At 44.4% G+C, this 16,266-nt stretch overlaps 1 protein-coding gene across 1 annotated transcript in view; it reads right to left on the bottom strand.

Annotated features, from left to right (window-relative positions):
• Window positions 1-7,076: 7,076 nt before the first annotated feature.
• Window positions 7,077-16,266, bottom strand: part of DNAH8 (dynein axonemal heavy chain 8) — a 331,702-nt gene continuing 322,512 nt past the window's right edge. The window contains exons 88-89 of the mRNA XM_055330260.1: window positions 10,272-10,393; window positions 7,077-7,364 (exon numbers count right to left, since the gene is read on the bottom strand). Coding sequence (XP_055186235.1) covers window positions 7,077-7,364; window positions 10,272-10,393 — 410 coding nt within the window. The remainder of the gene's footprint in view (window positions 7,365-10,271; window positions 10,394-16,266) is intronic.

Here is a 16,266-nt window from a genome sequence, read left to right as displayed (position 1 = left end):
ATTAAAACTGTAAAGAAATAACTGTAACGCTGTCACCCTGCCACCTCCCACGTTCCCAAGGAGGGCGATTTTGCAAGTCCCCCAGGATGGAAGCAACTGGGAGCCCCTTCCTCCCTGGTTCCTTCTGGGGAGATGGAACAGTTAAGGGAACCTACTATAAACCAGCAGCTTCCCAGGAATGGGTATCAATTCAGGGTAGACAAAGAACATTTTCATTTCTTGAGCAGTACTCCCAAGTATTTATATTCATCTTGGAAGATTGTATGTAAATCTAGGCTGGTTCATTTTTTGAAGAACCAGATGCTGGAAGAGAAAAGCTGTATGCATTGACCACTTTTCCCTCCCATGTGGTCAAGTTACAAAAGTTATTTTTTTCCTAAAGGCAAAGACATCTCTCTCCTTCAAAACTTCTCAGGGAATTTATGGCTCTGAGCAAAAAGAGCAGTTAAGAATCAATGCTTTTGGATTTTGGCTGTCTTTGTGTTTGGGAGTCTTTTAAAAAATCCACCTGGTCACTCCCCTCAATCTGGGGACTCCCTCATGCAGGGACCCCCTCTTTCCCAGTGTCTGGGAAGGGATAGGAATCCCATGCCTCCCTCAAGCTCTTTTTCACCACTTCAGCTGGTCTGGAAAGCTCTCTGCATTTCAGGGGTATAGCTTCAGTGTGCAGAGGTCAAAAATACTCTCTCTGAAGTTGCTGGGGTCCTCCGAGGAGACCATAAGAAAGAAGCAAGGGAAAACAGGCTCATGATATGTTTGTTTGTTTATTATCTTATTTATTTATTCATGAGAGACACACAGAGAGAGAGGCAGAGACACAGGCAGAGGGAGAAGCAGGCTCGACGCAGGGAGCCCGGTGCGGGACTTGATCCTGGCACACCAGGATCACGCCCTGGGCCAAAGGCAGATGTGCTCAACCGCTGAGCCACCCAGGTGTCCCCATGGTATGTTTTCAAATCAAAGGAGGTAGAGAAAGAGAACAAGAGGAGACATGCTGGATGTACTGTCCAGAGGTCTCCCTCAGGTCCCAGGCTCCCCAGCTGCCCAGAGTGTTGCTGCAATTGGCTTACACCTGCCGGGCCTCTTGGCCCCCTCTCGCTGTGGGGGGCCTGCTACCCTGCTCAGCAGCTCCCAGGGGCTGGGTGACGCCTTTGCTGTGACTGCATCCAAGCCCAGCTTCTCCCTCCGCCTGGTTCTGCCTCCTTCAACCCTGAACAGATGCTATTCTCAGGCATCCTCCAGCTCAGAGTCTGTTTCCAGAAAACCTGACATAAGACAAGGAGACAGGTAAAATTTTTAGTGTTTTTAAAGGTGGATAATTGTTACCAAATATGGAAAAGGCTCACAAGCCAACGTCTATTCAGCTCTGGATAACATTTGTTGGATTCAGTATTTATTCAGTTTTTTTCTATTTATTTAGCATGTTTCTGGATTTATGCTCTATGTCCTAACTATTCCTGGAGTGTTGTCATGTGACATCTTTTTATATCTAAAGCAGGATCACTTTTTTAAAACTTTAAACAACAACAAAAAAAAACCCACTGGAGATTCTATTAGACACCTAGGACTAAGTCACTGAGTTACTTTAACTGTGAGCAGCTTTTTGGCTTTTTACCCATTCCTCACCCAATCACCATCAAAAAAAAAAATCCAAAACTTATTATACAACCAAAACCCAAAATCAATATCCAATACTAAAACTAAAAAAACCAAACACTTACTACAAATTTAATATTCCCCTTCCTCCCCCCTCCTTTTTCCCACCCCTTCACTCCCAAATACAACACAAAATTATACTCATCCACAAACACCCTAACAACCTAACCCCCACCATATTACAATCCATACCCTCCACCTCCTCCCCATCACCCATCCCACACCAAAAATCCCATAATCAAAAACCAATACCAAATAAATCCCACACCCATATCACAAATATTACTCAACACACATCCAACATAACATCACCATCCCTATACAAACCCTACCTCCCTCATCACCCCCCCCACCCCCCCCCCCCAACACACCCCCCCAACAAACCCACACCCCCAAAAAAAACCAATCCCCCCCCCCCCAACAATCTTTATATATTCCCCCTACCCCCCCCCCCCCCCCTCCTCCTCCCCATACTATTTTTTGTGCACAATTATGAAATTTAGAGGTTTATGCCATTAGTCTCTGGCTTTAAAAAAAAAATCCAATACTGTCTTGCACAGTTCATCAGAGTATGGGCTGGAACCATTCAGCCTAGGTTCAAATACCAGCTTTGTCACTTACTAGTTGCAAGAAACAAGGCAGGGTTTTTAGCTCCTCTGTGCCTCAATTTCCTCATCTGTGAAATGGAGCTGATAAGGTCAATACTGACCTCATGGGGTTGGTATGAGGATTACTTATGTGTAAAGTGCATAGACCGGTGCCTGGCACATGGTAACACAATGGTAGGACCTTACCATGAGCAATGGTGAGCACACAGGGCTTGAATCTTTCTTCAGAGAACTTGGCAGTTATTTATAAGCATATAGCTAAAAAAAAAAAGAAAAAAAAAAAAAGCTCTTCAGGCACCTGGGGGCTTATTTGGTAAAACATCTGCTTTCAGCTCAGGTCATGATTTCAGGGTCTTGAGATGGAGCCCTGCATCAGGTTCCCTGCTCAGCGGAGAGTCTGCTTCTCCCTCTCCTCCTTCTCCTCTCCCAACCTCCCGATCATGCTGTCTGTCTCTCTCTCTCTTATATAATTAAAACTTTTTTTTAAAGAAAAAATCCCAGCTCTTTCCCCCAAAATTGCATCAGCAGAAGAACATCCAACTAGACTCTCCAGGCTATAAGCTGCTCTATTAATCCTTCCTGCTTATTACTCATCTCATCAACTTGGGTTTCTGAATCCCCAAATTTTGCTGCCATACCATCTTTCAAAGGACTTGCTTTACTTCCATTTGAATTATTTTCTCTCTACTTCCCTCATTTTATGTTGTTTGGTCTAGAGCAACAGTCTTCTCCCTAACCTTCTCACTTCCATTCCTCCCACAGTCCAGAACCACTAGTGGTCCCATGATCCTGCCGTGGCATTCCCAACATGGTCCCTACCTGACTTTTCCTCCTTCCCCATCATTTACCTACACTTACAAGTCAAATTGGGTTACTTGCTATCCATTCATTCTTTCATTCAGTCAATACTTAATGGGATACACAATTATGAAATTTAGAGGTTTACTCTGCTTTCCAGAAGCTTGCTATAGTTATTAATTCCTAAGATTAAAATTGCCAAATTCAGCTGCAATCAAGATGCTGCAAAAGGAGCAACAACCACCACCTGATGGAGGAATGAGGGGGATGAGGGGGGTCATGGAAGTCCTCACAGAGGGTGCAGAAAGGATCAAGTAGTGAAGGGAGAACTTTTCGTCATAGCTTTAATAAAGTAAAACTGGAGTACAATAAACTGCACATGTTTAAAATATATGATTTGGGGGGTGCCTGGTGGCTCAGTGGGTTAAGCATCGGCCTTCTGCTCAGGTCATAATCCCAGGGCCCTGGGACTGAGCCTTACATTGGGCTTCCGCTCAGGGGGGAGCCTGCTTCTCCCTCTCCCTCTGCTGCTCACCCTGCTTGTGCTCTCTCTTAAATAAATAAATAAATAAAATCTTAAAAATAATAAAGTACACAATTTGGTATGTTTTGACACTTGTGAAACCATCACAACAACCAAGAAAGTGAATACATCTCTCTCCAAAGTTTGCTACTGCCCCTTTGCAACTTCCTTCTCCTCCCCCCCTGCCCCCTCCTCCTCACCCTGCCAGGCAATCACTGATTGCTCTCCATCACTACAGATTCATTTGCATTTTCTGGAATTTTACACATACATGCAACCATACATCATGCACTCTTTTTTTCACCTGGATCCTTTTAACTCAGCAAAATTATCTTGAGATTCATCCATGTTGTAGTATGTAGCAATACAGTGTTCCTTTTTGTTGCTGAGTAGAATTCTATAGAATGAGTATGCCATAGTTTGTTTATCTATTAAGGCATGGATGGTACATTCGAGTTGTTTCTAGTTGCTAGCATTACAAATAAAGCTCCTAAGAATATTCATGTGTAAGTCTTTGCATGATACTTGGGTCAATATCCAAGAGTGGAGTGCCTGGGTCATATGGTAGCTGATCTAGTCAATACTTGTTGAGGTGTAGGAAGTTTAACTTGTAAGAAACTGTCTGTTTTCCAAAAATAGTTGTCTCATTTTACATTGCCTCCAGTAGTGTGGGAAGGTTACAGTTGTTCTGCATAAAAGAGGTTTCCTTGATGAGGAAACAACATAAGGACAAAAGTATGTGTGATGCTTGGGAACATCAAATAGTCCTCATTAAGCAAGTTGAGTGATAGTGGGCCACAAGGCAGAGTTTTATTTTAAGCCAGCTCATTGAGGGCTTTGATATTTGGAGTATTCTTTCCAGGTGATGGAAACTCACTGAAAGCTTTTGAGGAGGGGATACGTTGTCTGGCCTCTAGCTCTGGACATTGTCTGTAGCTTCCTGTCTGCATACTATTCTCTCCCTCATGCTATTCCCTTTCTTAGAATACATTCATCTGCTGTCTTGGTACAATTTTGGTACCATCTACGGAAAGACCAAGACCCAACTGAAATGTTCACCTGTCTTCAAGTTTATCCCTCACCCCTGAATTTCTTTAATTATTCTTTTATACATCATGGCCCCAAGTCACATTCACATTGCTGGGTAGTCATTCATCTGAGGTCCCCGAACGAGCGTGGGGCCCCCAAACGAGTGTGGGGCTCGTTCATGCAACATCACCCACAAGACCAATTCGTCTTGGAAGATATATCTTCAGACACTTCTTTTTTGGTCTTATTTTTATGCAAAGTCCAAACTAAAATAACATTTTAAATCAACGGAGGTATAAATCTCATTGCTTATTTTGCCACAACCAACATGAGAATATGTGGACTGAATCCAAGGGAAAAAAAAAAATCACCCTGCCTCCCTTCCAGCTTCAGTTGGCTTAACCATCTTGTCCCCAATCCTTTGCTCTTTTTATGCTCACCAGGTCTCCTTCACTCAAGTGTGGCAAATTATGTAATTAGTGAAAGAGCAACAATTTTGCCGAGAAAATGGTTATGTGTTTATGGAAGTTCAATGGCTCAAAATGTCTAATGAAACCATTTAATGGGCCCAGAGAAAGAAAGCAGAACTGGGCCCCAGCCAGCTCTGCAAAACCAGGGACCGCTGAGAAGCACCCCCTGTAAAGAAGACCATTTTGAGGCACTGCTTGGGTAGCGAGTACGCATCCCTGGGGTGGCCTCCACACCCATCACTCTACTCTGTGCTGACACAGAACAAAAAAAATCAGTGAAAAAGTTCCCAGGAAATGGTCTGCAGCTTTAAACAGTCTGATCCATACCCTTGCTAGATCCACATCTTTCCTGCTTTCCCAATTTTCCATAAGATATTCAAGTCATTAGAGAACACTGAACCTAATTGTTATTCTCTGAAAGCCGACCATGATATCCAGGGGTTTAGACTATGTAGTTCGCTTTCAATCATTTTAGCAACTGGACAGGAATATGAATAAAATGCATATGTTTTATTTGGGGACCTGCAGTTTGGTGTGTGGTGTGTGGTGTACTTCAATTCCTCTGTGCTTCCCCAAAGCAGCAGGAGCTTCCAAATTCTAGCCTCAGTTCGGGAGGGGACATTCTTTCCAGAGGATGCCATCCTTTTCTTTAGTGTGCCTGTTGACCAAGGAAATACCAAAACACTTTTGGGCCGGGAGCTTGGTTACTTTAGTTTTCAAACTGCCCTGGAAAGTTCTATGGCTTTGACATTGAATCTGTCTCAGAGCATAACAGAGTTCACTACGACAATGTACATCTCATGATGTATTTTCTACTGTTTAAAATTACCCTAGACTATGGGGGATTTTTTTTCTGGGGTCTTCCCTGGACACCTTGCCTGGGCTATTGCTTGGCCCTCTTGTTCGGATACTTGCTGGCATCTCTGATTATAGTGACAGAAGGATGGGAGGGGAACAAGGCAACATGAAATGTTCCCTTTCTTCAGAAGAGACGGGGAATGAAGTTGGTGAATTTAGCTGAGGGTGAGCAAGAGCACTCTAGAGGGGAAGGCCAGTAGAGACACTTCACTATCCTGAAGCTGCAAAGCTGCATGAACATTCAGTGTAGGACCCCATCTGTTTTGTTAAATTGACAATTTCCTTTAGCAGGAAATAAAGGTTCATACTGAATTTCAGACCAGCTACAGGGTAAGAAATAGCTTCACTTTTTTAAAGACTTTGCTTTTTAAGGCATTCAGCATGTAACCTAATTTCATTTGATGGAGTTTGTTTTTCCTTCTTCATTTGCTGCCTAGAAATGTGCACTTTATTACCTCCTGCAGAGTTGGGGTTGATGAGGGGGGCCAGTAGGAGACGCAGACTCCGAGATCTCTGGGCTTCAAAAACACTTAAGAAATAAAATAATATTACATATAATTAAAATAAATGACAAGAGCAGCCATCCCTGTGGATTTGCTGTCTCAAACGCGTCACACCACACAGCTGTAACTCCTAAGGGGTAGTATTGACGGAACCCCTCCAGCTTCCATTTCACAAGCATGGAGACGAGGCCAAACCCAAACAAGTAAAGGACAGCACATGAGCACAGACACGTACACGGGTAGATTTTATTTCAGGGAAATGTGGTTTTCATTTGAGAGAAAGGCTCGCATCTATTAGACCCTTTTTAGAATGCAACAAATTAATACTTTGTTTTAGATTTCTAAAAAATTCAAAAATCTTCCAATGTTCTAACGTGAAGATAGGACTTTATCTAAGCCAATAATTATAATGGAATATGATTTCCTGGAATAAAATGCATTACTTTAAAATTGTTTTTTAATATATTGATATGAGGGAAAACAGATACACAAGTGATTTTAGAATATCAACTTTTTAATTTTAAAGGAATCATCAAGCAATTGCCCGGGAGATAGGACACACATCACCAAGTCTCTCAATAGCACTGGCTGGCTACATGGCTTTAGTGCCCCTCAGCAAGCAGAAATAAATTTACTTGATGTCGCACAAAAGAGCTACTCCTCTCAGGATCCAGTGATCTGGGGACAAAACTGTTCGCAAATACACCACAGTGATGAAGGTCAAGTCAGTACGCCTCGGTTTCTTGTAAATAGGACACACATAGAGCTTGGGGTCCTTGGGCGCGGTGGAATTAATGGCGAAGATGTGCAGGACAGGCAGCTGCGTGAAAAGCACCTTGGGGGTAGATTCTGTGAGTTTCCCATTCCGTCTGTCCCAGCCTGCTCCATCCATATAGAGCCCATAAATATACACACCTTCCTGGAGAGTCAAGCATAAGGTGATAGAATCTTTGAAAAACTGGGTGTTGTGAGATGGACATCCATTACTGTAATAAAGGTCTTTGGTTTAGAAAGAAGACACACACCAGTCTTAAAATGCCACCAAAAGAACAAAACACCCCTGGGCACATTGCACGAGTGAAATACTGAGCCCAATTATCCCCTGTGGCCTATCTTGAAGCCATGAGGGCTGTAGAAATGTTCCCGTTATGTCTTGTTTGAGGATAGGGGTAGCCTGCTGGGGACAACAGACTTAGCCAGCAGAACCAAATCACTTCTACAAGGAGGTAAGTCTCAGAGCTGGTGTAGGGGCATAACAAAAAATGGGACTTGGAGACACACGGGATCTCAGCCTGTGCCAGCCAAGCCAACCTGCAGCTCTAACCATCTCAGCGGACGGCGAGCAGGAGAGTCAGAGCGCCCCCAGAGGACAGGTGTGGTAGGGCTACAGCGGGCATCTATTGATAGGGACCAAGTGTGGGGGGTTCAGCAGTAGCTGGCTGTCATCCCCTGTCCCTCTTTTACACAAAGGGACCCTGCCCTTGAGGTCTTCATCATTAAATCGGGGGGAAAACACAAATTGAATACCAGCACACATTTGTTAGAGGGGCTGCCTGGTGACCCGCACTGAGACTAAGTGAAAGGCCACCCTGGGCGGGAGTGCTTGGGGGTCTTTGTGGAGGAGATGGCTTTGCAGGGTGGGCTGCTTTGGGGGAAGACAGAGGACAGAAGGTAGGCAGCCAGGCAGGAACAATAAATAGTACAAAGATAGGTAGGATGGGTAGGAAAGCCCAAGCATTTTATTTAGCAGTGGTTATAAAATAAATTAGGGCTTGACTGTAGAAGAGTCTAGATGCCTAACTGAAGAGTTTGAACTTTACCTTGTAGGCCATGGGGAGTCATAGAACATATTCAGTTAGAAAAGCAAGACTAAAGGGAATCAGGGAGACTCTGATAATCATGTAAGCCCATAAGATGTATCTATGTAGAAGATGGTGACCATTTTTCCTTTCCAATGAGGAGTAGGGGAGGGGAAGCAAATGTAGATTATAATAAAAGAGAGTGAGATTAATTGCAAAGTGTTTCCTGGAATCCCCTCATGTGAGCTAAGGGTATGAGGACCGTATTTTTTGAACCAAAACCTGCAGTACAGGGTTTGACAGTAAAACCACGGGCAATCCCAGAAAATCAGGACATATGATTACCATCATTGCCAGTGGGTGACAATTACTACATGAATGACACGATCATTTAGGTATCATCCAACAGGAAACTGTAACCTTTTAGGTTCCTTTTCATTTCAGAACTTTACAAAGTCACAGTTAGAGGTGTAGTGGACTGAATAGTGCTCCTCCACCCCTATTCATGTCCACTTAGAACCTCTGAATGTGACCATGTGGAAATATGGCTTTTGCAGATGTAATTAGTTAAGGTCACATTGGATTAAAGTGCCTTTTAAACCCAATATGAGGGCACCTGGGTAGCTCAGTGGTTGAGCAACTGCTTTTGGCTCAGGTGGTGATCCCAGTGTCCTGGGATCGAGTCCCACATCAGGCTCCTGGTAGGGAGCTTGCTTTTCCCACTGCCTGTGTCTCTGCCTCTCTCTGTGTGTATCTCATGAATAAGTAAATAAAATCTTAAAAACAAAATAAAATAATGACTGGTGTTCTTGTAAGAAGAGGAGGGGACACACAGAGATACATGTAGAGAAGAAGGCCATGTGACAATGGAAGCAAAGCCTGGATTGACACAGCTATAAGCCAAGGAACACCAAGGACTGCCTGTAACCATCAGAAGCTAGAGAGAGAGACCTGGAACAGATTCCCCCCACCCTGAGCCGTCAGAAAAAACCCAACTCTGCCAATACCTTGATTTCAGACTTCTGGCCTGACCTCTGAGGAAATACATTTCTGTGGTTTGTCGCAACAGCCTTAGGAAATGAGTACCTATCTTGGTGCAAGGAAATGGGGTGCTACTCTAACAAATACCTACAAATGTAGAAGTGACTTTTGAATTGCATGATGGGAATGCACTGGAAGAATTTTGAGGGGGGTGATTGAAATAGCCTAGGGTAGCCTTGAATGGAGACTTCTGGTGGAAGTATGGAGGTTAAGTGTGCTTCTGGTGGGGGTGGCAGACAGAAATGAAGACTGCACTACTGGACACTGGAAGAAAGGCAACTCTTGCCGTTAAGTGGCAGAAAAGGCCAGAACTTGGAATTCATCTGGCCCCGTCCTCTTCCTTGAAAATCGAGGGAATGAAAATCAGAGAAAGGGAAAATGAGACTAAGATGTCTTGAGGACCTCTGTGGGATCCTAAATGATTCCAGTTAATTCTCACTATCATCTTTGATGAGGTGAAATTATCACCCTTATTTCACAGATGAGGTAGTTGAGGAAGTTAAAGAACTTCCCCAAGTTGACAGAGCAGGTAAGTTCCCAGGCAGTGGCTCCCAGGGGCATCTGCTTACCTTGAGAGGCCCTGCTCTTCCCCGCTCTGGGTATCCCTCCATCCAGGGTGCCACAGCTAGTGGGGGGGCACAGCTGGGACTGGCCCCAGAGCTCAGGACTGCCGGTACTGTTGGTCTCTACTGCCCCGGACACCTGTCCAGTCTGTGAGCAGTCTCCAGCTCCTGCTCACGAGTTACACAAGTGCAACTTGAAATTATAAAGAAATGCTCTCTGGGGAGTTCCAGTGCTTGCCATTAATTTGCACTCTGACAAAATGGAGGAGGCTTTGGCTTTGAAGTCTCCTGGTTAGGACCTAGGAAACCCCAGCTACAAAGCCAATGGACTTAACCGAGGCACTCATAGGTCAGTTTTAAGTAGAATTTGAACTTTCAACCTTGGTTTCAGAACTGTCCCTGCTATAGCCCAGCAGTGCCTACCGCAGGGGGTGATGCGATCTCCTCCTTGGTCTGCCGTAGAACTTCATTGTGGATGGTCACAGAGTCTAGGGCCCAGCCTTTGTGGGCGCGGGTCACTTCTTGCCTCATTGCTGTGAGAAAACCTTAAAAAAAATAAAAAAGATGATTCTGATGGCTTGTTGCAGTGTACTTGAGAAACAATAATGGGGCAGGGCCAAGTGTTAGTTGTTTACCAATCTCCCAATTTCTGCCCACCCAGGAGGAGTTGAGATTGATCCTCAAGGGCACATTTCTTTCTGTGTTTTGTTTCTATAGGGACCTTCAATGAACTAAGTACTCCTTGCTAGCTGACAGCAGGAAAGTAGCACCCTTTCTGCCTCAGACAAAACCTTGGTTTGAAATTCTCTCCTGGGTTTCAACTATGCAAGTGTCTAAAAATTGTAATCCACGCCTAGATCATAGTCTCTATTTGAAAACACACTATTTAGGAAAAAGACTGGAATGGTAAATATTCTGAGATCAGCATTCCAATGAAAACTTGAATCAAACCATTACCAAGCTTCTATTTGCTATCATGCAACAATTTCATTTCGGCTAAGGAAACAAGGCATAATGCCAAAATGGAAAACCCAACTTTTAATTTGATCAAACAAAGCAATCATAGCGGAAAGGAAAGCTATGTGTTTTAATGTGCATAATACTGTTATTTTAAGACAATACATGGTTTCAAATATTGTGGTCTTTCTTTACATTTAATATTTGCAAACTATGCTGTTCAATTCAATAAGAGAAGTCTTGGAGAGTAGTAGTTATGTTAAAAACTCGACCCTAAACTTCAAATGGACTTCAAAACCTTAGGAAGATTTATCTGTGACCTCTATATTATATTTGGCTCCCATGCTAATAGTGAAAATCATGAGGCTCTTTACTCATAATCATGAGTCAATTTTTTGGAGTGTGTATGCCCCCGCTACTCCCAGGGAGATCTGAGAACTATTATGCACAAAGCAGCATGTAAGTGAGAATATTTTAATAAGTTTGACTGAGAATAGAGGGAAAAGAAAAAGTTGAATAATAAAGCAGTGTACTGAGTTACTATCCCTTAAAACTGGAAAGAAAGAACAGTCCTCTAGTCTGGCTTAATGAGGGAATCAAGTTCTTCTGGTTCCCAAGTCCCTTCCTGGTTATTAAATTAGATATTTAGATATAATTAATTAATTAATTCTTTGTTAAAACTCTCAGGAGTGGCCGCTTTTTACCAGGCACTGCTCTAGATGGGATGACCACAAAGATGAAAAGGCCATTCATGGATCCTACTTGAGGAGCTCAGTCTAGAAGAAATATGGAGTAAGGCAGGATATATAATACAATGTTGTTATGAGCAGAGGTGTAGACAAAATAAACCACTCAGGAAGACAGCACAAGGAAGGCTGAATCAAGATGATAAAGTTGAAGGTGACTCTTGCAAGATACACAGGAGTTTGCCAGGTGGGACAATTCTAGTTAGAGGAACAGCATGTGCAAAAACACGGAGGCAAAAGGTGAGGCAATGTTAGCAGATAAGGTTGGAACAAAGTAGAGGCAGGAATTTTTAGGGTCAGGGTTTGGACTTGATTTGGTGGCAAGTGGGAAGCCACTGAATATTTAGAGTAGGCAAATGATTTGGTTATATTTGCATCATATAAAGTGTACTCCAAGTGCTCTCTAAAACAGGATTTGGGTGCTAAAGAAGAGCCTTTGCATTAATCCAAAAGGTCAATCCACCAGAGTAGCTGATCGTAGGGCTTTTCGAGTAGCTGATTGTAGAGCATTTATAGGTGATTCTTATAAAGCTATAGTTTCACAAAACTGAGAGCGCCTGATAGTAAAGGAAGATTTTATGATACCAAAAGCTAACTACAGGGGCCAAGAAATAGTACAAGTTTGCCTGGAAGCAACTACTGGTCAACACCTGTTTGTGGAGTCACTTGAAGTGATCTGATCAGCATGTGATTATGTTGACTTCAATGTCAAATACTGGGGATTCATACTCTAGTAGTAATACAAACATTTTATGTTTTTGCCTGTCAGTGGTGTTTGACTGCAAGGGGAGGGAGGTCATCAAGAAGATGTGACCACCAGTTCACCTGTGAGTTGCACCCAGGCAATCACTCTTCACTCCCTCTCCTGTCCTTGGAACCTGGAGCCCTCTGCTTCCCCCACTCCCAGAAGTTGCTCAAGAACATAGCCTGGAGATAGTGACATGATTTTTGAGACCATCTGGATGGTGTACATGACTGAACCCTGTGAGGGCCTCTATATAAACCTTTACATTTGGTGGGTGGGTGTGAGGAAGATCTACTCCTCTTGCGGCCACTGAGACAAGCCTTTTTGCGTAAATTCCTTGCTTGTTAAACCTGCCACCTACCAACCTGGAGTGGCCTGCCTCTTTTTGGGTCTCCCTCTTGCCCTCTACAGAAGGGAGTCAGTTTCAGATTTCATCAGGGAAGCTTCCAAGAAGGTTACAGACCAATAATTGGTGAGTTAGCCAGCAGACCAAAGAAATCAGCCTTGGGAAAGAGGCATCTGAGGGAAACAACCTGAGTTGACCATGAACCTCTCTGTGGGGAGGGGTGGCCTGTATGTCAGATGCTTGTGGACCACCATAGGAGTGCAGGGGCACCAGGAAAATGCTGGCTACTTTAAACTACTTCTTTGAGAAACTGTGCACACTGCACTGTGGCAAAGAGAATGCTCAGCAAAGTGAGGGCGGGGGGGGGGGGATGTTGTGGGTCATTGACTACGAAATGGACAAAACACCCTGCCATCTGACCCCTAGTACAAAGGAATGCAAAAGCACAGCAATGGCAACCCCAGCGAGCGGGGCAGCCCCCAGTTCAGAAAACATTCATGATGAGAGCATAGACTCCAATTGAGCTTATTAATATTAATACAGCTGCCAAGTTCTAGCAAAAGGCCAAGAAAAGTATCCAAGCATGGTTAGTGCAGCTATGGGATACAAGACATCATGACATTCTTCTGACTGGGCAGGTGGCAGAAAATACGAGTGGCATCACCACACACCCATTCTTCCAGCAGTGCCAGCATGGTGCTCAGTGGGGAAGGCTGGTTCAAGGCACACATTCCCATCTAGATTGGACTGTTCTAACCTGCAGGGAGGCTTGGCCCAATGAAGATGATTTCTCTGGGAAGATGGAGCCCTGGAAATCTACAGAGGAGGTACAAAAAATTTTTAGGGAGTTGGGAATGACATAGGTCATCTACACTCCTGTCTTTGAAGGGCATGATCAGGGCCACATTCACTGCAGTAATGAAAGTCCAGATACTCAAGCCTGTCTTGGTATAGGCTGTATCAGGCTGTCCTGGTACAGATACTCTAGCCTGTCCTCTACCCACATCTGGTACAGGATGCTGATATCCATGCTAAGTCTAGTTGTGAGGCAAGATATTTATGGTGTTGGGCAATTCATTGCTGATCTGGGGGAAACTGACAGATCCTAGGAACCGGCAGGGGCTGTGGGATAGACCTGAGACAGAGAAGGAACTCAGAAAGTCAAAAGGCTATCCCAATCATCTATAAATGGTCCAGTAACAATAGCCCAGAAGCAAATGTGTTTGGCTTCATTGCTACAAGGACCCCACCTGAGCAGACAGACCAACAGCCTGTGGAAACTATGGAAAAGCCTTGAAATTTGACCAATAATTTTGACCTGCCCCATCTTCACCTACCATGTTTGATGCCCTGCTCACTCCAACAGAAGCCTCAGGAATACGGTCTTACTCAGTGTGGGTGCCTCCTTATGCCCAGGGTATTGTTGGATGCAGTCCAAGAGTGCGTCCGTTGACACCACTGGAGGTGATGGGAGGACTCATGTTGAGTTCACTACTCACCAGTCCTCCAGAAATAAAATTGGCAGTTCTGGTGGATACTGGAGCTGAATGTACTCTAACACATGGTAACCCTCGAAGTTGCCTGGCCCCCTCAGTGTCATCAATGATTATGAAAGGCAAACAGTTGTGGTCAGGAAGGTCCTTTTGACCCAGCAAATCGAGCATTCTGCCCCCCAAAATGTGAGGCTGTTTTTCTCTCCAATACCAGAAAACATATTAGACACTGATATCCTACAAGGTCAAACTCTGCAAACCCCTATTGGTGAATTCTGCTTCCAGGTTACAGTAATCAAAGCAGTGCTGATGAAAAATGCCAACTGGGAACCAGTAAGTCTGCCAGTCCTGGAAGAGTGGTAGCTGTCAAACAGTTTACATTGCTGGGGATGCATAAGGAGATAAGAGAAACTGTCCAAGAACTGCCCTGAGTGGATATTGCATGCCCTGCCCATATTGCCATCAACAGTATGTCTGATAAAAAAGCTAGATGGCTTGTGGTGGATGATGGTGGACCTCTCCAAAATTGCATAAGATTGTGTCCCCCTATTCAATACGTGACTGTGCCCAACACTGCCACCATCTTAGATACCTTGGTCATGGTCTTAGGAGTTTACTATGTTACGCTGGACTTAGCAAATGCTTTTTTCAGTATACCGCTGACTTCTGGGTCACAGGATCAAATTTGCCTCCCAGACTTTTGAAGCGCTTCCTTGAGGTCACCCTCACAGCCCCACCGTATGTCATGGCATGGTAATCCATGACCTGTCCCTGGTTCTCCTTCCCCACATCAGTAAAATGGGCCCATTACACTGACAATAGAATGTTAACATGTGAAGACTTGCCTCTATGGCAGGACATGCTGCAGGCTTTGCTGGAACATCTGGGAGAGAAGATGAGTGGTGAACCCACAGAAAATTAAAGGCCCAGGTGCTGCTATAAGGTTTTGGGAGTCAGTTGGTGGGGTAAGTGGCATGTTGTCCCAAAAGCTGTGATTGGAAAATTGATTATATTGGCTCCTCCCTCTGAATGAGGGATGTAAAAAATATGCCTTTGTTTGTGTAGATGCTACATGGTCTACTTGGTCTAACCCAAGCTTTCCTCTGGCACTATGCAAAGCAGACTACCACTATTAGGGGACTAGAGAAGCTGAGTAGCATGTATGGATACCCTCATTGACTAAGACAGTAATCAGGGGCACATTCCAAAGATCACAATGTGCAAGACTAGGCAAAGGCACATGACATTGCATGGCAGCTCCATTTCCCCTATAACCCGTGAGCAGCCAGGGTGTGTGTGTGGGGCAGGTAGAAAGGAAAACTGGAATATTAAAGCATCAGATTAAGTTAGTAATAGGTAAAACCACCTTGGCCCAGTGAGCTACAGAATTTTCAGGCTTTCATACGTTTGGATGATCCATTAGTAGGGCCTGTTCCCCATATGCCAGACTGGGAACCCCTGCCAAGGTCTCCAATCCCATAAAGGCATGGCAGTTGCAGGGAACAGCCATTGCCCCAGCTCTCACTGTGGATCAACGTGCTATGCTGCTGACAATACCAAGCTGCACCACACCTGGGACAGGAGTTACCTAATGGAAATTGCAATGGGATGTCCTGCTGGTATGGGTGTTAGTTAGCACCCCTGTGTGAGGGGGAACTACTCAATCTTCACTGGGATCCCACTGTCCTGCTGCAAGTCAGATCTGTTGAAATCCACTATGCCTAAAATGGTATTGCACCACTGAAGGGGGGGAAAAGGTGGGAGTCCTGGTCAGGCTTAACCCACTCCCAGTCCATCTCATGCCTGACGGGGCTACCTCCCTCAGCCAACATGGACGGTATATATGCACAACCAGCTCACGTTCTTAAAACTGCCAATTTCCCTCTCCTCAAGGCCAGGTGGGTGTGCTGTTTTCCACTGGTATGATCATTTGGGTTCAGTCTTTGTCTATCCATTGGCCTGGAGGACGTTATAGCACACACAGAAGCCCTTGCTAAATTCATTCAGCAAGTCTTGAATGATAGCCAACAGAGCCTGTCCTTAACAAACACTGAAACATCTCTAATGAGAAAAACTGTCTTCCAAAATAGGATGGCCTTGGACATTGTTATTGCCTCGTAAGGAGGCACCT

The sequence above is a fragment of the Nyctereutes procyonoides genome, unplaced genomic scaffold (genome assembly GCF_905146905.1).
Source record: "Nyctereutes procyonoides isolate TBG_1078 unplaced genomic scaffold, NYPRO_anot_genome, whole genome shotgun sequence".
Lineage (NCBI taxonomy): Eukaryota > Metazoa > Chordata > Mammalia > Carnivora > Canidae > Nyctereutes > Nyctereutes procyonoides.
Note: the sequence above shows the minus strand (reverse complement) of the source record. Positions and strands in the feature narration are given on the sequence as shown.